The following is a 26,894-nucleotide window of genomic DNA, read 5'->3' as shown; positions in this document are numbered from 1 at the left end:
TGGACTTTGGTAAATATATTATTTCTGCTCTGTTGTATAACCTTGATGTGATTGATGTGACTTTAAATATTTTAATACTGTATTATACCAATATTCTTTAGACAGTGTCTTCGGTCATCTGACGAAGTAATTCGTAGACTTTTTGTTCTAACATTATACGAGTATTTGGTAATATAAAGCTTAGCCAGTCATCCTAGAAGACCTAGGTAAACTGTAGGTTATTGTCTTTATTGTGGTAGGTACCAGTATTAATTCTGTATTACAAGGTTATTGAATGAGTAGTTAGGGTTAATTAAAAATTAACCAGTTAGGAATAGTGTTGTAATTCCTTTATTAATTAAGTTCCCCTGGAAGCGTTTCTCCATTATCACACGTGTGTGTGTTAGCGTTTCTCAATTATCACACGTGTGGGTGTTGTGTCACGGTGAAGTGTTTAGCATATTGTGTAAACTAGACACCTAGAGATTAACTAATTAAGTGATCAGTTCTGGGTTGTTATTATTGTTGTTATTAATTAACTACTGCGGCAGTACATTTGTCAGCGTAGGTTAATACAGATTCCAAAGTGTATTGTGTTTTGTTGTGTTTTCTAGTGAACTAAACGTGCTATATTACATATACTTTATATAAGATCGTATCTCTGATCATACCTAGACGAGCCACACGCGGGTAAATAACTGCCCGTTACAGAGAGATCTAATAGATATACAGTTAGGAGAGATATTTGAATAATCGTGTTTTATTCAGTTACGGGTATTATAGAATCCCCGTGACAGGAGTCAACAATGTGTTTAGTTAAACACGACTTTTGATGTATCGCCTCTTTGGTGTAACGTTCATTAGTTTTAATTATTTTAAATGACAGTGTATGTTGAAGTATGGTAACGTTTGTTCTAAAATGAATTTTTATTTTGCAAATAACAAGATACACTTTTATTAGTTCTAAATGTTTTAAATGACAGTGTATGTTGAAGTATTGTAACACGTACATGTATTAGTTCTAAAATGTTTGTTTGGTAAATAACAGAATGTGTTAAATTCGCCTGTTACACCGTTATCTAAAACTCGCCAAATAACCACGATATCAATAACCTGATACTCTCTCTCTCTCTCTCTCTCTCTCTCTCTCTCTCTCTCTCTCTCTCTCTCTCTCTCTCTCTCTCTCTCTCTCTCTCTCTCTCTCTCTCTCTCGTGCGGGATGTAGCCCAGTGGTAAAGCGCTCTCTCTCTCTAGTGCGGATGTAGCCCAGTGGTAAAGCGCTCGCTTGATGCGCGGTCGGTGTGGGATCGATCCCGTCGGTGGGCCCATTGGGCTGTTTCTCATTGCAGCTAGTGCACCACAACTGGCATATCAAAGGCCGTGGTATTTGTTATTTGTCTGTGGGATGGTGCATATAAAAGATCCCTTGCTGCTAATCGAAAAGAGTAGCCCATGAAGTAGCGACAGCGGGTTTCCTCTCTAAATATCTGTGTGGTCCTTAATCATATGTCCGACGCCATATAACCTAAATAAAATGCGTTGAATGCTTCGTTAAATGAAGTATTTCCCCTCTCTCTCTCTCTCTCTCTCTCTCTCTCTCTCTCTCTCTCTCTCTCTCTCTCTCTCTCTCGTCAAAATAAACATTATCTGTGTGGTCCTTAATAATATGTCCGACGCCATATAACCGTAAATAAAATGTGTTGAATGCTTCGTTAAATAAAATATTTCCTTCCTTCCTTCCTTTCTCTCTCTCTCTCTTCATCTCGCTCGCTCTCTCTCTCTCTCTCTCTCTCTCTCTCTCTCTCTCTCTCTCTCTCTCTCTCTCTCTCTCTCTCTCTCTCTCTCTCTCTCTCTCTCTCTCTCTCTCTCTCTCTCTCTCTCGTCAACAGTGTGTTTAACTAAACACGATGATTTGTGTATCGCCTCGGTAGCGCAGTAGGTAGCGCGTCAGTCTCATAATCACACAGTAAAACAGAGCGATCTGAAGGTCGTGAGTTCGATCCTCACCCGGGGCATTATTTTTAATCTTTTTTTTCATCTCTCTCTCTCTCTCTCTCTCTCTCTCTCTCTCTCTCTCTCTCTCTCTCTCTCTCTCTCTCTCTCTCTCTCTCTCTCTCTCTCTCTCTCTCTCTCTCTCTCTCTCTCTCTCTCTCTCTCTCTCTCTCTCTCTCGTCAAAATAAACATATTCTGTTAGAAAGCCGAAATTTATATGTCCTGTAGTATCGTTCAATAAATATTAATTTGTTTTTTTCACGCTCGCCAGATGTGCCCACGACTGTTACCTCAAAGGTATGTGATATCCCATCTGTGGGACGGTGCATATAAAAGATCCCTTGTTACTAATGAAAAAAAATAAAAATTCCGCTTATTTTAATGTGCATTTACCACTAATATACAACTTCCATTTAAGTATTTGTCTACGCAAAAAATTCTTTATCCACGCCTGTGCTCTTCCGGCCATGTTTGGTATTAATTCGAAGTCACGGTGACAAAACGCGTCACTGTCGAAAAGCCCTATACCTTAAAAATAAATGTCTGGTCGAATTAATCTGTGATAAATATACCTTATGTTAATTTGTTTTACAATCATTGCAATTGAAAACAAGCAAAACGATTAGTTGTAACCGTATCACCTCAACACCAAATTGACGTCATTGGGGTTTTATTTCCTTGGCGTGTTCTTAACTTTACTCTACTTGTTTGTTTGTTTTTTGTTGTTGTTGGGATTTTTTCCTCTTTTCTTTTCTTTTCTTTCATTAGGTTTTTTCATTCTGAAAGCATCACACTTGTGACGTGCTTGTACAATCCGTGCATAATGTGATCGTGGTAGAAATTAAAATCTGGTAGATTCTCAAATTATGTCAATAAAAAGTGACTTTTGCTGTCTTCTGATGAAAAGAAGAATCTAACGAACACTCAATTTTTTTTCCGAAGATAATGAAAATCTGATTCTTTGTTTTGCTGGAAACTTTGATTCCATATTATTCTTGTAGAATCTGAGATTCTACTGAACTTCATCTTCTACTATGGCACGTGTCAACAGAACACGACCTACTGAACTAGTGCACTAAAGCGCATTGATCTGCAAACTACTGGTATGTCAAAGGCTGTGGTATGTGTTACCCTGTCTGTGGGATAGTGCATATAAAATATCCCTAACTACGAATGGAAACATGTAGCAGGTTTCCTCTCTAAGACTATATGACAAAATTACCAAATATTTGACATCCAATAGCCGATGATTAATGTATCAATGTTCTCTAGTGGTGTCGATAAACAAAACAAACTTTATGTCAACAAACCACGACATACTGAGTGTTCACAACTAGTGTCCTAAAGCGCACTGATATGCAAATAACCTACATACAAATAAGAAGAATTAAACATCCGACGATGACCTATTTTTAAAACATTGTAACTCGACATGAATTCCAGGTACCTCGCCCTTTAAAGGAAGATCTATTACGGGGAAAACGGACAATATAATGCGTTAATGAGCGAGGTTCTTTGAACGCAGTAATGGCAGGGTATGACACATTTTTTTAAAACTCACTAGCCACAGGGCTAGTGAGTTTGTAAATTCTACTATTTTAATATTAATATTATACTTATTGATTTGTTGACATTATGCGATGACCAATGTCAGAATAACATTTATCAAACGTACGTTACTGGAGGAAAACATTGTGAGCTAGCGGTAGGTTTGGTTTGGGTTTTTCTTTTGGGTTTTTTTTTTTTTGGGGGGGGGGGGGGGTTGGGGGGGGGTTGAAAGCCACTATCCCATCGGGCTACTGGTTTTGCATTTGTCACTAGCCCTGTGTTAAAAAAGCACTAGCCCCGGGCGTCAGGCTAGCGGATTTGTCGAACTCTGTAATGGCTGCTGAAGAGTTGTGAATATTGAGAAATGCATTTCAAGTTATTACAATCAAATTAAACCTTAATAGCACCGGCCTCGGTGGCGTCGTGGCAGGCCATCGGTCTACAGGCTGGTAGGTACTGGGTTCGGATCCCAGTCGAGGCATGGGATTTTTAATCCAGATACCGACTCCAAACCCTGAGTGAGTGCTCCGCAAGGCTCAATGGGTAGGTGTAAACCACTTGCACCGACCAGTGATCCATAAATGGTTCAACAAAGGCCATGGTTTGTGCTATCCTGCCTGTGGGAAGCGCAAATAAAAGATCCCTTGCTGCCAATTGGAAGAGTAGCCCATGTAGTGGCGACAGCGGGTTTCCTCTCAAAATCTACGTGGTCCTTAACCATATGTCTGACGCCATATAACCGTAAATAAAATGTGTAGAGTGCGTCGTTAAATAAAACACTTCTTTCTTTAAAGCTTAATATGTCAGTTGTTTTGAGGTCAGCATGTTTGTACTTCATTTGGGTTTGGCTATTTTGGCACAACGTTTACCATCTTGACTTTCATGCAGTCTAAACCGACTAAAGTCTTGCTTTAAAGGCTACGTGTATTAAGACTATATTTGATGGAAATCAACGAATATTGCGGACACTCCCTGACATCTAAGGTGTATTAACCCCACCTTAGCCTTGATAGCCAGCTGAATAACAGCTGCAGGTAATTTGATTGAAAACATATGTTATTGCATAAACAACTAAAAGATTGGGCACAAACTCTCATGAATAATATTTGCGTCTTGAATAATATTTGCGATGTCTAAAAATCGACGACTATTGCGGACACTCCCTGATACCTCAGGTGTATTAACTGTGAATAACAGTTGCAGGTAATTTGATTCAAAACATATGTTATTGCATAAACAACGAAATGATTGTGCACAAGCTCTCTTGAATAATATTTGCGATCTCTAGAAATCGACGAATATTGCGGACACACCCTGACATCTCAGGTGTATTAGCCCCTACTCTAGCAACGATAGCCAGTTGAATAACATCTGTAGGGAATGTCAAAATGTGTTGAAGTAATATGCCGATCTCTAGAGTCGTGTCCAGACTGGGCGACTCCACATTAGACAGACGAGGGTTGTTTTTAATGTGTGTAATACTTTAAGAAGCTGTGATGAGTGAAATGATCCGTAATCGCCCACTCCGTGTGTTATGAGCCGTCATTTCCAGAAGGCGTTTTACGACAGCGTCTCATGAACGTTACGTAACACGAGATCATGTCAGAAAGAAAGAGGATGATATTGGTTTAATTTGACGCATGGCGTCATGAGGACATTTCTTTACGTTCATTTCAAAATAATGGGATTTCACGCAGTGGTTTGACTACCTGTCGTTTATGCTGTAAGCTGTAGGCTATTATTATTTTCAGTAAAAGCTCTGGTTGACCTCAGAGGTTACGTTATCTGTAATGCAATGAGCCGAACAACATTTTTTTTTTCTTCAGTAAATTCACTGGGTTATCCTCAGTAGTGACGCTATCAGTTTGTGATGTAATGAGCTGTAGAACAGCGTTCTTTACAGTACATTCACTGGGTTGTCCTCAGTAGTGACGCTATCAGTTTGTGATGTAATGAGCTGTAGAACAGCGTTCTTTACAGTACATTCACTGGGTTGTCCTCAGTAGTGACGCTATCAGTTTGTGATGTAATGAGCTGTAGAACAGTGTTCTTTACAGTACATTCACTGGGTTGTCCTCAGTAGTGACGCTATCCGTTTGTGATGTAATGAGCTGTAGAACAGTGTTCTTTACAGTAAATTCACTGGGTTATCCTCAGTAGTGACGCTATCAGTTTGTGATGTAATGAGCTGTAGAATAGTGTTCTTTACAGTACATTCACTGGGTTATCGTAAGAGGTTACACTACCTGGTTTTAAAGGGACATTCCTATAGTAAATTCACTGGGTTATTGTAAGAGGTTACGATACCTCTTTTAATGCAATAGGCTGTAGAATATGCACCTATAGTAAATTCACTGGGTTATCGTAAGAGGTTGCGCTACCTGTTTTTAATGCAATAGGCTGTAGAATATACACCTATAGTAAATTCACTGGGTTATTGTAAGAGGTTCCGCTACCTGTTTTTAATGCAATAGGCTGTAGAATATACACCTATAGTAAATTCACTGGGTTATTGTAAGAGGTTCCGCTACCTGTTTTTAATGCAATAGGCTATAGAATATACACACCTATAGTAAATTCACTGGGTTATCGTAAGAGGTTGCGCTACCTGTTTTTAATGCAATAGGCTGTAGAATATACACCTATAGTAAATTCACTGGGTTATTGTAAGAGGTTGCGCTACCTGTTTTTAATGCAATAGGCTATAGAATATACACCTATAGTAAATTCACTGGGTTATTGTAGGAGGTTGCGCTACCTGTTTTAATGCAATAGGCTGTAGAATATACACACCTATAGTAAATTCACTGGGTTATTGTAAGAGCTTGCGCTACCTGTTTCCATGCAATAGGCTATAGAATATACACACCTATAGTAAATTCAATGGGTTATCGTAAGAGGTTGCGCTACCTGTTTTTAACGCAATAGGCTGTAGAATATACACCTATAGTAAATTCACTGGGTTATTGTAAGAGGTTCCGCTACCTGTTTTAATGCAATAGGCTGTAGAATATACACACCTATAGTAAATTCACTGGGTTATTGTAAGAGCTTGCGCTACCTGTTTCCATGCAATAGGCTATAGAATATACACACCTATAGTAAATTCAATGGGTTATCGTAAGAGGTTGCGCTACCTGTTTTTAACGCAATAGGCTGTAGAATATACACCTATAGTAAATTCACTGGGTTATTGTAAGAGGTTCCGCTACCTGTTTTAATGCAATAGGCTGTAGAATATACACCTATAGTAAATTTACTGGGTTATTGTAAGAGGTTGCGCTACCTGTTTTTAATGCAATAGGCTGTAGAATATACACCTATAGTAAATTCACTGGGTTATTGTAAGAGGTTCCGCTACCTGTTTTAATGCAGTAAGATGTAGAATATACACCTATAGTAAATTCACTGGGTTATGCCCCTTGTCACTATGGTAGGTCACCTTTACCGGCATTGATGACGTAATGGTTAGGCAATCAACTTTAAGGCTGGTACGTGCTGCGTTCGCATCTCGGTACCCTCTCCTACCCAGAGTCAGTTTTAACGAATCAGTGGAAAGGAAGAAGTTTGTTTTGTTTAACAACAACACTTGAGCACATTCATTTATTAATCATCGGCTATTGGATGTCAAACATTTTGTAATTAATACTTAGTCTTAGGGAGGAAACATGCTACATTGTTTTCAGTCAAGGTCAAGGTCAAAGGGTTTTACGTGCACATTCAGAGCAAGCTGTTGTAGCGCACGCCTGTCGTGGGCACAAGAGCCGGCCTTGGCCGGCTTTTCTGTCCAAGACAGGAAAGGTGGGGGGGAGGAGGAGGGACCGCCTGCACTGGCCGGTGCAAGGGAGCACCAGCAGTCCGATTGAATCGGTAGCAGGCGGATGGGGGTGGTGGTGCTATGGAATTTTGAGTGGAGCGATTTAAACCAAAGAGAAAAAGGTGCGCAGTTTTGTTGATTAATTTTGGCGCAATTTTGAGCGGTCGGTCGAAAGGTAAATGTTTGAGCTAGTGTAGGTTTAGGAATCGAGTGTAGCTCGTTAATGGTTCGAGAGTAGCTCGGTTGTTTTCAGTAGTTGCAATTGATCTTTTATATGCGCCATCCCACAGATAGGACAGCAGATACCTCGGTCTTTGATATACCAGTCGTGGTGCACTGGCTGGAACAAGAAATAGCCCAAGTTAAATTAAATGGAATATCAAATGTCGTGGTGTTTGTAATTCACTTTCGGGTTATGTGAGAAAGTGGATTTTTTTTTTTAAGGCCTCTTCCTTCTATTCCATTATGTGCGAGTTGTCAACATCTTGACAAGTAAGACATAGTTAATATTAAAGAACCATTTACGTCAGTGACACGAGGTTGCTCATGGGCTGTCAATTTGGAAATTCGGTTTCACGAGTTGACCAAGTGCTGACAAGTGATCCATTACCAGTTCTGTACAACCACCAAGGCGTAGATTATCACAGTAGATATAATTACCCGTTCATATCTCTGAAACGTGGCCTCCAAGACCGAATACCTCAACCTGTCCTCTCTTCTCAGAGGCGGATCCAGGATTTTATAAAGGTGTGTGTGTGGGGGGGGGGGGGGGTCAATTTTTTTCTTCTTCTAAAAATGGCAATTTGAGTTGGTCGAAGGGAAATTAACCGAGATTCCAAACGGAACGAGATCTGCCAGGAGGTTCAGGGGCATGCTCCCTGAAAACACTTTAAAATAAAGACGCTCAGAGACTCGTTGTAGCATGGCAATTTATTGTTGTACGTAGTACTAAACCAAATACCTTCCGGCTGGTTGGAGGTGCACGACACTTTTGATGGAGAAGTCCTGTGATTGGTGATAAATGTGAGTGAGTTGTAAAAAAAATAATTAGTTTCATCTTGGCAAAACATTTAAGCAATTTTATTTCATCTAGTATCACTGTGTCAAGTAGCCTTGTGCTTGAAACATAAATAGGGTACTAAAAAAGTACTCGAATTTTGTGCGGAACTAGGGCAATCATAGACGCTACCCGTTATCTCAGAAATGAGCATCTTGACCCCCCATTTTTTCTGATTCACTTTAAGGTTGAGGGGTGGTAGTATTTATATCCATGGCGTTTATGTCGATTGATACGCTGCAGGTAGGAGTTGTCGTCTTGGGGATTTGATTTGGTAGTATACACCCTGTATACCGTGGATGATGAATTTACAAAAACAAAGTACATGTAATTAAAAAGGGTACTTTCATCGGATGGGGAGGGGTCACGAATCTCTGTGACATCCCTCTGGATCCGCCAATGGTCTACACACACACACACACACACACACACACACACACACACACACACTCTCACGCCAGTCGTATGCGTTGCTGTGGTCCTCCCTGTGTAGTGTGACAAGCCGTGAAAGTAATCATCGTCAGATACGGTTGTACAATCACAAACAAATGTTGAACGCGCTGCCACAGGGGATTTGTTAAGAGATTACTGTAGCTGACTCGGGGAAATACGCGGTGTAGTTAGGTTCGTTAGATATCTACCCGACTTTGTGTCCGTGTACAAACAGCAGATTTCATATTAAAGGGACATACCCTAGTTTTTAAACACTAACGCATATTTTTGACTATTATAACCGTTTTTGATAACTTAAATCATACTTTACTTAGATTTTATTGTTTAGATTATCAACTCCGTACATTCAAAGTGTTATTGGTCATCCTGGTGTTTTTAATATCACAAAATGCATTTCTCATATTTTTAAAAACGCACGTGCGTCTGAGAAGTAACACTTAAGGAGTCGAGTTTTAGTCTTTTTTTAGAGGGTATTTCACCATTTCAAAGTCAGAGACTCATGTTTCACTCATTTGTAACTTTATCCAAATGTGTTACAGGTTTGTAGATTAACCAAACTTAGTGTTACTTTTCACGGGCTGAAACTAGGGTATGTCCCTTTAGAGACACTGTTCTCAGTTTTCTGCTATTGTAAAACGTATCAAAGGCCGTGGTATGTGCTATCCTGCCTAAGGGATGGTGCATATAAAAGATCCCTTGCTGCTAATCGAAAAGAGTAGCCCATGAAAATTACCAAATGTTTGACATCCAATAACCGATTATTCATCAATGTGCTCCAGTGGTGTCATTAAACAAAACAAACTTTACTTTAAACTTGTTCTGGTACGTGAAACAAAGGTTGTTTTTAAATTGGTGTAATATTCTTATTGTGAATTACAACTTTGTAAGAGAGAAGTCGGCACAGTGGCCTTACGTTAAATTTGTTCTGGCTTGTGAAATAACTGTTATTTTTAAAATGGTGAAATGTTATTATTCTGTATTACAACTTCGTGGACACGGTCTAGACTAAACCGCCGATAAATCATCACAAGTAGAATTTAACGACAGCAACCAGGGCAGGCCAGTAGATTGCTTTAATTTACCACACCTTCTTAAACACATCTGTCATTTCGACCGATTGCCTCGTGATAAGTGTGTTAGGACCAATACTACGAAGTAAACACTATGTAAATATGAACACTACTAAATATTTTATTTATTTAAAAATTGTTAACGTTTTCCAATAGGATGAATCTTAAAGCCGCACACCCTAGTTCCATCCAGCGAAAATAAATTATAATTTGGTTAATCTACAAACCTGTAACACACTTAGATCACGTTTTTATCAAATGGAGTGAAAAAGCAGGTTTTATATCGATAAATACCATGGGAATCCCCATGTCCCAATTGCTTGAAATAATTTTGAAAGTTTGTATTCTGATGCCACCGGTAGATGTCGCTCGAAGCACAACAATGCCTACGTCACGACAAATTTCACAGACTTGGGGTGCGTTCTTTTCACCTCTCCTGGACATGTTCCAACTGTTCTGTCCTGGTTGTATCCCCTCTCCAGATATCGTAGGACAAACCGAACCAAAATGATAACGGTCACGTGGTATACCAACGTCTGTGACATTGAAATGGAAATATCCCGTCTAAAAATAGATTAGACCTTGTCTGCTCAACGGTTTTTTCTCAAACGTGCGCCCGTTTTTCAGAAATAGGAAAAATGCATTTTATGGTATTACAAACACCAGGATTACCAGGACTACCAAAAAACACTTCTGGTGAATGGAAATGTATATTCTAAATAATAAACGGTAAGTAAAGTGCAATTTTATTTGTGAAAAAATGGGTTTAATAGCGGAAAACAACGTCGTAATGGTTAACAACTAGCCGTAACTAGGGTGTGTCCCTTTAATAAATAATAGTTACACTCACATGCGGATATGTTTTTAAGAAATATTGTAAAGGAAGAAAATGGTTTATTTAACGACGCACTCAACACATTTTATTTACGGTTATATGGCGTCGGACATATGGTTAAGGACCACACAAATATTGAGGGAGGAAACCTGCTGTCGCCACTTCATTGGCTACTCTTTTCGATTAGTAGCAAGGGATCTTTTATATGCACCATCCCATAGACAGGATAGCACATACCACGGCCTTTGGTGTACTAGTCGTGGTGCACTGGCTGGAGCGAGAAAAGAAATATTGTAATGCACAGTTGACCAGTTTATTATTACTTAGGGTTGTTTCGGTGGGCGGAATTTAGCTCAATCGATACAGCGATCGCCTCAGGTGATTGTGTCACATGATCGGTGGACCCATACTCCATTTGTGGTTTCCTCCCATCGAAATCACTGTTCCACGACTGGTGTATCAAATACCACGGTATGTGCTGTCCTGCCTGTGGTAAAGTTACAAAAAGATCCCTTGCTGCTAATGGGAAAATGTAGTGGCTTTCCTCTAAGACTATATGTCAGAATTATCAAATGTTTGACAACCAATAGCCTATGATTAATAAATCAATGGACTCTAGTGGTGCTGTTAAAAAAATAACTCTATCGGTTTTACAATATCAAACGAAAACCTAACAAATCTTAAATGAATAGCGCTCAATTCAGGTCGTCTAAATAAAGCATGGGAACGGGTTTACTGACTGCCAGATATAAATAACTACGGTAGTTAATGTGTTGGTAATGTCCGTTAACGTGATAACAACTGGTATATTGCATATGGCCATTTTCCGATACATGTATAATGTCAGTTGCGTGTACTAGCCTTCACTGTGTGTCGCTAGTTTTTAAACACCCTGGCTGAAATCAAACATTACTAATATTTTACTGTTTAGTTTATCCATTTTCGAATAACCGAAGTGTTTCTGGTCATCCTGGTGTTTCTCATACCACAAAATGCATTTTTCATATTTTTTAAAAACGCACGTGCGTCTGAGAAGTAACAGTTATGTAATCTCGTTTCAGTCTATTTTTAAGGGTATTTCAAAGTCACAGACTATTGTTCCACTCTGTTGTATCCTAATTTGTTACAGGTTTGTAAATTAACCAAACTTAGTGTCCATTTTTACGTGTTGAAACTAGGGTCTAGGTAAACACAATGCCTTGGTGTTTAAAAACTGGGGTATGTCCCTCTAAATCATGGATAAGTTACAAAGTTAATTTTCCGAATATGCTATTTACGTCAAGCGCTTATCCTAAAGATAATATATAACAATAATAAATTCACGTACGTATGTCTGCAAATTAAGAAAAAAACACTTTTGAATTTATTTTCAAATGCCCCCTCCGTCCCTCATTTCTTGTTTTTCTGTCTGGAAAAGTCTTTGTGAAATTATTGTCTAAAGAGATTTCTATTAATGTGTCTGTTTGTTTGGGTCCGCTGCCAGCACGTCAAGTGCCTGTAACAGAAGATGTTTATAGGTCATTGGATAATTGCTTTCTCTAACATTCTCAATGATTTTCTTCGCCAACATTTCGTGTTCTGTCAGATGAAGCTATAGGAGTGTCACTCAGTTGGGACTCTACGGTCCATGTCGTGCCGCTTTTCAAAGTAAACAATACGAATGCTTGTTCTACACCCGTCCAGAAATAACACGGTTAATAGTCACTTATTGGATATGACGTATTGTGAGGTAACGTCGATACAAGTAAAGCACTGGAGGGAATCGAATGAAACGTCTGTAATCGATTCTTATATATTGCATCAACCGGTCGATGATCGATTGATAATTGACTGAATGAACGTTCTGCGTTGAGGAAATTCAATGTAAATGTATCTATTACTGTTATGTTGTGAAGCTTCTTTATTGTCAATGTTTGTTAGAGAAAACAATGATAGTTTCCAAAAAAATGCACATGTATAAAAAAAACACCCACAAACACAAAGCAAATCAAGTTACACTGTTTTGATTATCGACAGGGCAAAATATAGCTCTGTCGGTAAAGCGCTCCTCTGAGGTGCTTGTGTCGTAGGATCGAAACCCCTCTGTGGACACATTCTCTGGTGTATCAAAGGCCGTGGTGTGTACTGTCTTGTCTGTGAGAAAGTGCATATAAAAGATCCCTTGCTGCATTAGACAAAATGTAGCGGGTTTCCTCTGAAGACTACGAGTCAAAATAACCAAATGTTTAAAATCCAATAGCTGATGTTTAATTACTTTAGTGGTGTCGTTAAGGAAAACAAACTTTAACTTGTGTTTGTTGACATGCTGACTGACTAATTAGTTTGTTAGTTTGTTTATTTAATGACACTACTAGAGCACATTGATTAATTAATCATTGGCTATTGGATGTCAAACATTTGGTAATTCTGACTCGCAGTCATCAGAGGAAACCCGCTACATTTTGTCTAATCCAGCAAGTGATCTTTTATATGCACTTTCCCACAGACAAGAAAGCATATACCACGACCTTTGACCAGTTGTCGTGCAATGATTGGAACGAGAAAATCCAATCGGTTGAATGGATCCACTGAGGTGACGCTGACTGACTGACGTCTTGCAGTCTACTGTCCTTCGTTTTAAAAGACTACTGTTTTTTTAATTAATAAATATTTCATAGCTATGATTGTTTTGTTACAATATACAAACCAACCGATTCATATGTTGACTGCCATTAACAATAACACAAAAAAGAAAGGAATGATTTATTTAACGACGTGCTCAACACATTTTAGTTACGGTTATATGGCGTCAGACATATGGTTAAAGACCACACAGATATTGAGAGAAGAAACTCGCTGTCGCCACTTCATGGACTACTCTTTTCGATTAGCAGCAAGGGATCTTTTATATGCACCATCCCACAGACAGGGTAGTAAATACCACTGCCTTTGATATACCAGTTGTGGTGCACTGGCTGGAACGAGAAATAGCCCAGTCGGCCCACCGACGGGGATCGATCCCAGACCGACCGCGCATCGAGCGAGCGTTTTACCACTGGGCTACGTCACGCCCCTAACAATGACACTGTCAAGCCCTGCGTGGTAAATTCGATTAGTAAACTGTCTGGAGGTTTAAAGTTTTAACATCAATCCACCTGGACTATATCAGCTGACACTTACACCATGGCAGTGATCACTGCAAGTCCGCTCGATGCGCGGTCAGTCTGGGATTGATCCCCGTCGGTGGGCCCATTTGGGCTATTTCTCGTTCCAGCCAGTGCACCACGACTGGTATATCAAAGGCCGTGGTATATGCTACCATGTCTGTGGGATGGTGCATATAAAATATCGCTTGCTGCTAATCGAAAAGAGCAGCCCATGAAGTGGCGACGGCGGGTTTCCTCTCTCAATATCTGTGTGGTCCTTAACCATATGTCTGACGCCGTATAACCGTAAAAAAAAATGTGTTGAGTGCGTCGTTAAATAAAATATTTCCTTCCTTCATCAGCGCAAGTTAAACACCCAAGACTTGTTGTGTTCAGCGTCATTGATTGGGCTTATTGTGAACTCTGAAGCAAGTTTATCGCTTGAAAACACCAGAGCCAGTTAACGTTGTTATTGTACAGGCCAAGGGCCTAATTCACAAAGGTCTCTTACTTAGGCTCTGCTAGACAACAAAGCATCCTCTTTGCAAGTCTTTTAGCACTGCACTGCGAGATCGCAAATTTGCGAGAGTTTAGTGAATTAGGCCCCAGCCCAGGGCTTGTAAAACTTTAAAGTCTAACACTCAAGACTACTATAATGTTTTGCCATCACAGACAGCACAAGTCTGGACATTTTGCATTTCAATACAACGTGGCCAATGTTTGACAATGTGTCGGATATCTGTACAAGCATTGGCTGCGACCGACACCGGGTATTGCTACTAGGAATAAAGACAGTATTAATGTCTTCGTCACTTATCATTATTCATACAATTGCTATAAAATCATAGAACTGTAGAAAATAGTTTATACATAAAGGCATTTCGTTCAGGGCATTTAAATTTCGAAGACGTACGGTGAATTGATAAACATATACTAGTATATATTGTATAAGTTATTTTTATTACTTCGTGCGACGATCAAGTTGTTCATTCATTCATTCATTAAATGGGCGGGATGTATCCCAGTGGTAAAGCGCTCGCTTGATGCGCGGTCGATCTAGGATCGATTCCCGTCGATTGGCTCAATGGGCTATTTCTCGTTCCAACCAGTGCACCACGACTGGTATATCAAAGGCCGTGTTATGTGCTGTTATGTCTGTGGGATGGTGCATATAAAATACCCCTTGTTACTAATGAAACAATGTAGCGGGTTACCTCTCTAACACTATATGTCAGAATTAACAAATGTTTGATATCCAGTAGCCAATGATTACAAAACATCAATGTGCTCTAGTGGTGTCGTTAAACAAAACAAACTTTTTTCTTTTCTTTTTTCATTCATTAACTGTTTGTCATATCGGTGTGTTAAAAATCTTAAATGTATGTTTATATTTACTAAATTATCAATTTTAATTATATATTAAAACCATTTTTATCTCGTTCAGTCGTGGTATCAAGATATGTCGCCCGATATCGCTAACACAGTAGGCATCGATCTATGTAGCCCGATATCGCTAAAACAGCAGCCCACGTTCACTAAGCCGATTTTGACTGGTTCCCGCAGTGCTCATTCGGTTTAATGCGCAGCGTAAAAACAAGTCTTGCAGGCGTTAGTTAAAAAGTTAACGTTTGTTTTGTTTAACGACACCATTGGAGCACACTGATTAATTAATCATTGGCTATTGGATGTCAAAAATTTGATAATTCTGACTTGTAGTCATCAGAGGAAACCCGCTACATGTTTCCAAATACAGAAAGGGATCTTTTATATGCACTTTCCCACAGACAGGAAAGCACTCACCACGCTCTTTGTCCAGTTGTGGTGTACTGGTTGGAACGAGAAAAACCCAATCAGCTGAATGGATCCATCGAGATGATTCGATCCTGCGACGCAAGCACCTCAAGCGAGCACTCAACCGACTGAACTAAATCCCGCCCCTGCAAGCGTTAGCAAAAAAATGGCTGCCTGAACGTAACCCCGGTATCGGTTCCATGCAGTGATAAGTAAACATTAAGTACTAGTTTACTCTATAGTGTACTATAGAATGTAATTTCAAAGCATGGTGTTTTCGTGTACAGCTTTTTGTGTTGTCCACTATACTAAACAATTCAGGATCCCTAAGTATAAAAAAACGTGTCTTTTAGTTTACAAGTGTCACTCTGTGAGTATCGTGTGTTACTCTGCCTTGATTTTGGTTACTATACTCTCATTTACTGTAAAGTAGGTACGGTCCTGCGGGTTGTCAACAAAGTATGTCGAGACGTCTGTTTGTCACAGGTTTGAATATTTCACTAATTTCATTCTCCCATATGACACCGCGGCCGTGGCCCCTTTCTATATATAGCGACCCATAAACCTGTCACCTGCTTGTACACGAAGAGTAGACAGAGACAGGCGTTGTTAAAAGAATGGGGTGATCTTTATGGTGTAAGAAAACCGACTTGTTCAAATGATTGATTAACCACGTTATATGTATTAGTAGTAGTAGTTATAGGTAGTACTAAACCAAATAACTTCCGGCCGGGTCAAACTTCGAGGTGCACCCAACTTTTGACAGAGAAGTGAACACCACAAAGTCCTGTGATTGGTCATAAATGTGAGTGTATTGGATGTAAAAAAAATAGTTTCATCTGCGCAAAAATTGTATGCAATTTTATTTCATCTAGTACCACTGTGTCAAGTAGCCTTGTGCTTGGAACATGTATGGGGTACCTGTAAAAAAAAAGTACTCGAATTTTGTGCGGAACTAGGATAGTTATAGACGCTACCCGTTATCTCAGAAATGAGCAGCTTGACCCCAAACAATTTTCTGATTCACTTTAAGGGTGAGGGTGGTAGTATGTATATCCGTGGCGTTTATGTTGATTGATACGCTGCAGGTAGGAGTTTTAGCCACATGTGTTATTATTGTCGTCTATGAGATTTTATTTGGTAGTATACACCCAGTATTAATAAGTGGAGAATACTTGACATCTCTAGCGATGCACTGTTTCTCGTGGTAGCTTTCGTTATCCTGTCAGTTGGAAAGTGCATATAAAATATATTTTTCCTCTATATCAGAAGAGTAGTCTATGTGACGGAAAAAGTGTCGACAAAACCATATGTTGGACACCAAAACAGCACCAAAAGCTTAAAATGTGCTGAGAATATACAAAATATTTCATTAATTTTTGTTCCTTTTGAGAAGTCTGCATTTGTGTGGAGTGCATGGATACGTGCGTGTGTATGCATGCATATGTGGCTGTATTTATGTGCGTGTGTATGTGTGTGTGTGTGTACGGGCACTGCATATGTAAGTGTGTATCAGTATATTTTGTGTATGTGTGTGCATGTTAGTGCGTGTGCGTAAATATGTGTGCGTACGTGTGTATGTTTATAAACACTCTGATGTGTGAGGATCACTTTCAGCAGATATATCAAGCCCCGAGCTTATAAAACGTTTAGAGTCGAGCTTATAAAACGTTTAGTCTAGACTCCAGTATTTAATGAAGCCACACTCAATTCAAAGTTCAAAGTTCAAAATTCAAAGTTAAATTAAAACAGTGTGAATAGCTGTGCAATTTTTTTTTTACAAATATCACAGGTGAGTAAATTTAAAATGTGCAGTTGTATGGAGGCTTAAACCCCGTTCACATGCACACATTTACATACAAGAGTATTTGTTTACATATTTGAATACCTGAGCAAATGTTTCCAAATATTTCTATAATGGCTGAAATCAGATTCTACTCAGGCCATCTTCCTTTTATACAGTAGTCATGTAAACGCAAAGTAAATATAGGTTTTCTTACGTGGGTAAGATATGCATATATGTATATTTACTCATGAGTGGGGCGGGACGTAGCCCAGTGGTAAAACGCTCGCTCGATGCGCGGTCGGTCTGGGATCGATCCCCGTCGATGAGCCCATTAGGCTATTTCTCGTTCCAGCCAGTGTACCACGACTGGTATATCAAAGGCCATGGTATGTACTACCCTGTCTGTGGGATGGTGCATATAAAAGATCCCTTGCTGCTAATCGAAAGGTTTCCTCTCTCAATATCTGTGTGGTCCTTAACCTTATGTCTGATGCCATATAACCGTAAATAAAATGTGTTGAATGCGTCGTTAAATAAAAAAATTCTTTTACTCATGAGTGTAAATTGTGGTCATGTGAACGGGGCTTTAGAAGGGGTTTCATATTTCATATAGCCCACAGTGTGTTAATATTTCGTTCATCAACCAAGTGTAACTATATTAAGTCGCTAAAGCTCGTGACAGTTCAAAATTTCATTCTGACATGAGCATGATGTGAAATGGAAGTTCGTTAGATATCCTATAATTGCAAAATAAAGCACCCTTCTTCTCAATTCCCAAACTCATCGAAACGTTCACATAACCATGCTGCAAATACGTAATATCGTATTTTAAAATATTTGTATTCATCTTCAAAATAAACGAGCCATGAATAACGTGTCGCCTGCAGTTACACGATCTCTATGACTGCAATAAAACAAATAGGGTGCTTAACAAGGTATTATTAGAGATATAAATAGACTTTATTGATATTTAAGTCGAGTTTTAGTGGCGTATAAAATCCATATAAATACAAAAGTATGCGTATATTATTATTCTTTGTTACTATCACTTTGCTGTGTGAAAGAAAAATTATGAAATAAGGGGAAAGTGGTTCACTTGTTAATATCATACCCACGTTTCAAAATTATTCTGCTTTTGTACATATTATAGTAAATGATAAAGGTATTCAAAATAAAGCTGGGGCGAGACGTAATACTAGTGGTAAAGCACACGCCTGATGTGTGGTCGGTCTGGGATCGATCTCCGTCAGTGGGCCCGTGGGCTATTTCTCGTTCCATCATTGGATGTGGTATGTACTATCCTGTCTGTAGAGGATGCTGCATATAAAAGATCCCTTGTTACTAATCGGAAATAGTTAAAGAGCACACTGATTTATTAATAATCGACTATTTGATTCAAACGTTTGGTAATCTTAACATAGAGAGGAAACCCGCTACATTTTCCAATTAGTAGCAAGGAATCTTTTATATGCACCATCCAAAAGATAGGATAACACATATAACGACCTTTGATATACCAGTCGTGATGCACTGGATGGAACGATAAATAGGCAAATTGGCCCACCGACGAGGATCGATCCTAGACCGACCGCGCATCAAGCGAGCGCTTTACCACTGGGCTACATCCCGCCCGTTTCCTTTTCTTTCTTTTTTTTTTTTTTTTTTTTTTTTTTTTTTTTTTTTTTTTTTAATAAAGTTTATTGACCCCAGAAAACAAATATAGTAGTGCCAGGGTTGTACATATATACATATATAGCACATTAATCAAACAGTAATAATGGACATAGATACATGTAAAACATAGTTTATAGTTTTATGGGGTTGACAGAGAAATAATAGAAATAAAGAGAAGGAAGGAAAGAAAGAAAGAAAGAAAGAAAGAAAGATTGAAGGAAAGGAAAATTAAATTAATTTAAAGGATAAATTGCAATAGAAAATAGTACATGTATCATTATTATTATTATTATTATTATTATTATTATTATCATCACGACTACCGTCATTACCATTACCACTACTACTACTGTATTATTATTTCACACGTATAGGGTTAATGTATAAGATGTATTTTAACTTAAAATCGAAACAGAATAGTAAAAGAGGATGGAAAAAAGAGTGTTTCCTTTTCTTTATTGCATGACATATAAACATTACTTTTCTTTTTAACCTGCAGCCTGACATTGCGTAATAAACTGTAGAGCGTTATGTATACAAGGAAAGTGGGCTAATTGAGAAATTACATGTCTGGAAATGGATACGAGCTGGCCTATTGGTGATCAATTACGTAATTTGTGCAGTTATAACAACTGACATCATTTAAATGCATTACGTTGACTTTATCGCCCATCCGCGAATAGTAAGAGCATTTAGTTACGTCTAATGCCGTTGTTCTGAAGTCTTTTACATTGAAGAAGAAAAAACGGAACTATTTTTTTTTATTAAAAGACGCATTTAACCCATTTTAATTATGGTTATATGGCGTTAGACATACGGTTAAGGACCACTAAGATAATTAGAGAAAAAAAAAAACAGCTGTCATTCAATGAGCTACTATTTTCGATTGGCAATAAGGGACCTTTTTATATGCATCATCGCAGACAGGATAATACATATCATGGCCTTTGTTACACCAGTTGTGGTGCACGGGCAGGAATGAAAAATAGCCCAAAGGCCCTACCGACGGGGATCGATCACAGACCGATCACGTATTTGGTGAGTGCATTATCAGTGTGCTATATACATCTCGCTGCAAAAAGTGACTGAAAGTCGTTAATTTTCTTTCCATTCCATTTTGGTGAAAATTACATATCGCTATTTTGTCTAAAACTGTACATCATCCACCGCTTCGGTATTAAGTGGTGCTCAGTAACTACAAAAAACACACACACACACATACACACACACACACACGCACATGAATGCAGACACATCGACACACCTATACACAATGCACGCACACATACACACCTACTCGCGCGCGCACGCACACAAAATCCTATATACACTGACAGACATAACTACACACCAGTTGTTGGGTTTTCTTGTCTTCTTCTTTTCTTTTTTGTGTGTGTGTGGGGGGGGGGGGGGGCTGAGAGTCAAGAGAAAAGGATGTCAAACAAAGGTAATTGCGTAAACAAAATATCAAACAAAATCTACTTGATATCAGTGTTACCACGTGTGGATAAAAACATTAAATGCATCAACCAACTGTGAACCACACATATGAACACTATAAAAAAGTAAAGTTTGTTTTATTTAAAAACGCCGCTAGAGCACATTGATTTTTTATCTTATCATCGGCTATTGGACGTCAAACATATGGTCATTCTGACACTGTTTTTAGAGGAAACCCGCTGTCGCCACATAGGCTACTCTTTTTACGACAGGCAGCAAGGGATCTTTTATTTGCGCTTCCCACAGGCAGGATAGCACAAACCATGGCCTTTGTTGAACCAGTTATGGATCACTGGTCGGTGCAAGTGGTTTACACCTACTCATTGAGCCTTGCGGAGCACTCACTCAGGGTTTAGAGTCGGTATCTGTATTAAAAAACCCATGCCTCGACTGCGATCCGAACCCAGCACCCACCAGCCTGTAGAACGATGGCCTAACCACGACGCCACCGAAGCCGGTCCCCAGGGAATAAACTGAAATACGTGGAACCTAAATCTGTGATTGCTTATTTCGATATAGGAAAAATGTTAAAGTTTGTTTTGTTTAACGACACCACTAAAGAGCATTCATTTGTTAATCATCGCCTATTGGATGTCAAACATTTGATAATTCTGAAATATAGTCTTAGATAGGAAACCCGCAACGTTGTTTTCCATTAGTAATGAGGCATATTTTATATGCACTATACCATATACAGGGTAGTACATACCACCGCTTTTGATAGACCAATTGTGGTGTACTGGCTGGAACGAGAAATAACCCAATGGGCCCACCGACGGGATTCCATATAAGAGGATGTTGTTACAAACACTCATAGTTTCGCACCAACTTGAAATGCTTATTTTTAGAAGCACAAGGGTGCTTGACACAAGTACAGCCGAAGTAAAATGGTATTAGATGGACTAAAATGGCATACGTTTATTACCCAAATAAAACAGACGTTTTTGACAAGCACCACTGACACGTTTATCACCAGTGGGGCGGCAATTAATATTAACTGCTCTATTAATGTCACTTTGAACTTTGACCCAGCCGAAACGCTGTTTGGTATAGCGCTACCTACATAATCCTTACTAGCAATGCAGTCGAAAGAGGTGGTGCACTGTTAACAAGATGACGTCATCCATTCCCGAGAGGGGTGTAGCTCAATGGGTAGAGCGATCACCTGAGGTGCGAGGGGTCGCAGGATCGATCGTCCTCTATGGACTCGAGTGGGGGTTTTAAAAATATATATATATTTACAAGGTGTTTTGGTGGGGGCGGGGGGGGGGGGGGGGGTGTTTGTTTTTAAGTTGTCGTATCTGTTGTCCAGTCAGTGAGAAGGTGCATGTTAAATATCCCTTGATAATTCAATAAACATAGTAGCTTATGTGGCGGTAGCAGGTTTCCTTCCTCCATTGGTTAAAGGGACGCTCTTGAGTTTGCTGCAGTTTTTAAGGTGTTACAGAGACTTTTTAACAATTGTAAGAAAATATCAAATATATTTTTCTGCATAAAATATTAGTGGCTATATATTAAACGTGTTTCTGGTCGTTCTAATATTTGTATTAGGTTAAATTTCATTTTATTTCCTAAAATGTTTTTTCGTACGTACGAAATTATTTGAAGACATCCAGCGTGGGCTTCTTAGAAATATAAAGACGACCAGAAACACATTGAATATACAGACACTGATATTCTAAACAAGAATTTTTTTTTTAATATGTAGGTTTAATCGTAGAAATATTTTATTAGTCGGAAACATCTTACAATGCAGCAAACTCGGGAATGTCCCTTTAAGTGTCCAACTAACCATATGTTACACCAAACAGCCACAGGCTAAAATGTGCTGAGGTGTCGTTAACAATCATTCCTTTCCTTTTTGTTCAATTAAAGACAAATGTATAGGTATTTTGATGTTCTTACTCATGAGAATCCTCGTTCAGTTAGTCAGACTTGGAACTAAGTACGTAGAGAAAATAAGTCATTCATTCATTTCAATTTACCGCGTATTTTCGTGCTGGTATCCAATTAAGGTCCAAACACGCTGTCCTGGGCATACAGAATGAATGAACGAATGTTTAACGACACCCCAGTCTGGACTGTCCAAGGTTAGTTATCAATTGCTAGTGGTTAGTGAGAGAGAAATCGGTATTGTGGACTTACCCCTCCCATCGCCGTTAAAGGGGCTGCCCTGAATGTGCAGCCATCGTAAGATGTTTCTAACTAACAGGGCGTTTTTGACGATTAAAACTACGTATTAAATATATTTTCTTGTTGAGAATACCAGTGTCAGGTGCTAATGGACCGGCCTCGATGGCGTAGTGGTTAAGCCATCGGACTGTAGACTGTAAGGTACAGGGTTCGCAGCTCGGTACCGGTTCCAACCTAGAGCGAGTTCTTACGGGCTCAATGGATGGGTGTAATGCCAATACACACTTTTCTCTCTCACTAACCATTAACAAACTAACAGACAGACAGTCCAGATAGCTGAGGTGTGTGCCAAGGACAACGTACTTGAACCTTAATTGGATATAAGCACGAAAATAAGTTCAAATTAATGAGTGTGCTTATGATAGTATCAGTCACTGTTGATTTGTTTTCTGCGTACGCTTAACCGACGCCATATAACCATAAATAAAATGTGTTGAGTGCGTCGTTAAATAAAACATTTCCTTCGTACTCTTAAACATGGACGACAATAAACACCTTGTGTATACAAACAAAAAATATTCTAAACTGGATATCATATTTAATATGTAATTTCAGTCATCAAAAAGATACGTTAGTCGTAAACGTTAAAAAGACAACCACCCCAGGATAGTCCCTTTAATAACTCTCCCTGGGTGGGAGCCGGTACCGGCGTACGAACCTAGTACCTACCAGCCGATGGTTTAACCATACTTACGTCCAAAAGAAAATTTACATTAATAAAATTTGAATGATTTTATACATATTGTTGCTAATCGAAAAGAACCAATTTAGAAACCACCTTATAAAGACTTTGCATGTATCACAACGTGCATTGTGACGTTTAGATTTTCAACTGCATAATATTTTAATATCCCACGTAACAGGTATAATATATATATATATATATATATATATATATATATATATATATATATATATATATATATATATATATATATACACGTTTACTATACAGCCACTAATATCTTACGCAGAAAAATATATTTGATATGCAATTACAATCGTTAAAAAGTTTCTGTTAGTCGATAACATCTTTAAAATTGCAGCAAACTCAGGAATGTCCCTTTAATATCCCACGTACCAGGTTTTAAAAAAAATGTATACATGTATATAATATTATTTCAAGCCTTGTAAAGTTTCTTTCGGACGTCAGTATGGACCACCACCAAGGCCGGTAATCGGTGTTTACAGCTTATTGAGTTGTACGGTTTGGTCATTCATCACGACTTTAATGTCTTAAAGAAGTTTTGAAAACCTTACCTGCCGGGTTGCTGTGTTCGATGTAAGTGGGACAATTGATAACGGCTACTCCGCTTCTCCGCGTATCCTTAAAACAACCGAAGCCATCCCACGTCCTAGGGCAGTACTCGTCTTCCTCGAAAGAGGGGGGTGGATCGTGGTTCTGTTCCTCACAGCATTCGACGGCCCTCCGGCAACACGACGTCCATCTGCCGCAGTTGAAATCGTCCAGTGAATTACAGACCGCACGGGCGATGGTCGTGTTCTGGATATCGGGGTAGAAGACCGTCCCCGGGGGGTACCGGGAACCGTTTATCGCCACGAGCTGCGGCTTGGGCATGTCGGCCCTCAGCTCCATACTGTCCCGGAACAGGTAAGAGTAGCACATCGTACATGACCACACCTTGAACACGGATAGCGGGAACGAGCCGTATCGGTCACGGCAGAGCATCTCCATCGTTCAGTATCTCTCTCTCTCTCTCGTTGTGGTTTTTATGGGTCTTACTGTTTACGACGAATTGTTAAGACACTAAAAAGGATCTGTTAGAATGATAGCAAACACGAGACAGTCCGTTTAAAAGTTGTATTAGAGTTCTAACAGGAATCGTTTTCAATCAGCTAGATTTTATCTTGTATTCTTATAGTTACACTATAGTTTACGAAGTCCCGTACATCATAATTTGCGGAGCAGTGAACGCTTTTCTGTCACAGTCAATTGTCTTGTGTGTGTCAACAGATGTCTAAAAGGTGACTAACACCAATAAAAACCTTTTACAATAAGAAGTTCATTACCAAAGGTTATTTCTGGTGTCTTCATTATAGGTTACGCAGTCTTTCACATCCGTAATAATGGGTGTTCCTCTCACATTAATTCTTGCTGTGCGTCAATAACTCTTTCAGCGCTGATTGACACTCATACGGCCGCGATGTCGGGCTTCTGGCGTACATTTATCTTGTAAAGATGACAAATGCGGACACCACTGGTAGCCGATTGCCGGTTAGCGAATCGGAAATCACAGTTGTCTAGACCGGCTTAACGCGCTTAGTACCAGTGTATCGACTTCCGCATTGCTTCCTTTGTAGTAATGTACAGCGCTTCCAATAAAAGCACAATCAAGTCGCTTTGTTGAACAACAAATGTACCGATGGGCGGGATGTCGATCAAATATGTCCGAGTGAGTAGCCAATCACAGCAGCGACCCCTGGTGCCACTGAATTCGTAAAGGAAATGTATTTATTGCATCCAACAACAAGGATCCAATACTCGACAAACGTTACCGGATTCATCTGATAAAAGAATGCATAATTTTCAGCGAGGACACTGACATATGGACACGTGTTGAAACCAGCAAGTATTGTCGTATGTTAATACCATGCGTTGACTGATTTAATGTCACAGCAGACGTTTTTGATTAAAAGCGTTCGCATATTACTTTGAACATATTAGCAAGTATTGATGGTCTCAAAGTGAATAACTAAAATGTGTGCAATGTCTAACAATGGACTAAGACTGAGTTACGGTTTAATGTAGACTTTGTCCTGCGACTTTGTTACGTCTTGAGGCGTTTTAATGTATATTACATTAAACAGTCAATTTGAACGACAAAACCGTTATCCGTAATCAAGACCGCATCTCTGAACAATGCAGTGTCGAATGGACATCTTGCAATTGATGCCATCTTAAACTACGATGCCAGTCAGTCTAATTCGGTCCCACATACAATAATAATACAATTAGATATAGTTTGTGGGGTTTTTTTTGCGGGGTGGGCTTTTTTTTTTTTTTTTTTTTTTTTTTTTTTTTAAATCACTTGGTTTACACGAATGACCAGCTCACTGATATCTGGTAGCTGGTTAATCCGGTTGAAGAATCTATCGCACTAGTTGTTCTGTGTGATTGGTTTAATACATCGGTTATGCCACGACCTGTCGTTGCGTGCAGACAAATCGCTTATTAAAATGGTGGCAACGAGCTCAACGCTGAAGGAACTCTTTATCTCTCGACTTGATCGAGAAGTGATGACAAAGTCAGTCAGACTTCAGACGCCCGCCGTTGACCAGGCTGTATCTGACGCGATTATCTCCCACGATTCCCGGAGTGTGAAGGTCACCGCATCTATACGTGGACACATTCACGTCATTTACTTCCGTAAGACAGAACACGATCTCACCAATCTGGAGGCGCGCCCACTCTCTGCAAGAAAACAAACAATACGAATGAATAATTCCACTTTTTAATAACAACACATGGGCGTTTGGCTCTCGTATAGACTTCGTCAAGGTATACAGCATTCATTCCGAATCCTCACAATTAATAACACATGGGTGTTTGAACACGTATAGACTTGGTAAAGGCATACAGCATTCATTCCGAATCCTCACTGTTAATAACACACGGGTGTTTGGCTCTCGTACATACTTGGTCAAGGCATACAGCATTCATTCCGAATTCTCAATATTAATTGAAATGATTAGCCAGTGTTCAGGGAAGAGCGACCGCACTGGGGTCAATGACTTCCTGTAGCGCTCGAAAATTGCAAAGTGAAAGGAAACGCGATTTCTTCGATACGTCGACTCTGGGAGAACTCTACTTTCTACTACCTACAGTATCGCCGTTATCACTTCACTTGGGTATCCGGCTCCGGGAGTCTATAAATCTATAATGTTATAAATGTTATTTTGATACGCCATTGACATTGTTACAGCGCCAAGTTATCGTAATAAACCGGTCCCTTTCAGGTGTACCTCAAGACGGTGACGTTTCGTTTACCGTCTCGTTCAGCTACAATATAAAGCATGACACGACAAACAGCAAATATAATTATAGCGTTAAT

The 26,894-nt window shown here is 39.3% G+C and overlaps 1 protein-coding gene and 1 non-coding gene across 2 annotated transcripts in view; one reads left to right on the top strand and one right to left on the bottom strand.

The window, feature by feature from the left end:
• The window catches only part of LOC121381461 (calcitonin gene-related peptide type 1 receptor-like), a 74,432-nt gene extending 49,915 nt beyond the window's left edge, over positions 1-24,517 (bottom strand). Inside the window, exon 1 of the mRNA XM_041510779.1 lies at positions 24,082-24,517. Coding sequence (XP_041366713.1) covers positions 24,082-24,517 — 436 coding nt within the window. The remainder of the gene's footprint in view (positions 1-24,081) is intronic.
• Trnam-cau lies at positions 1,901-1,994 on the top strand. The gene is made up of 2 exons: positions 1,901-1,937; positions 1,959-1,994. It is a non-coding gene; the product is annotated as a tRNA-Met (tRNA).
• Positions 24,518-26,894: the final 2,377 nt, after the last annotated feature.

This window comes from Gigantopelta aegis, chromosome 9 (assembly GCF_016097555.1).
Source record: "Gigantopelta aegis isolate Gae_Host chromosome 9, Gae_host_genome, whole genome shotgun sequence".
Classification (NCBI taxonomy): domain Eukaryota; kingdom Metazoa; phylum Mollusca; class Gastropoda; order Neomphalida; family Peltospiridae; genus Gigantopelta; species Gigantopelta aegis.
Note: the sequence above shows the minus strand (reverse complement) of the source record. Positions and strands in the feature narration are given on the sequence as shown.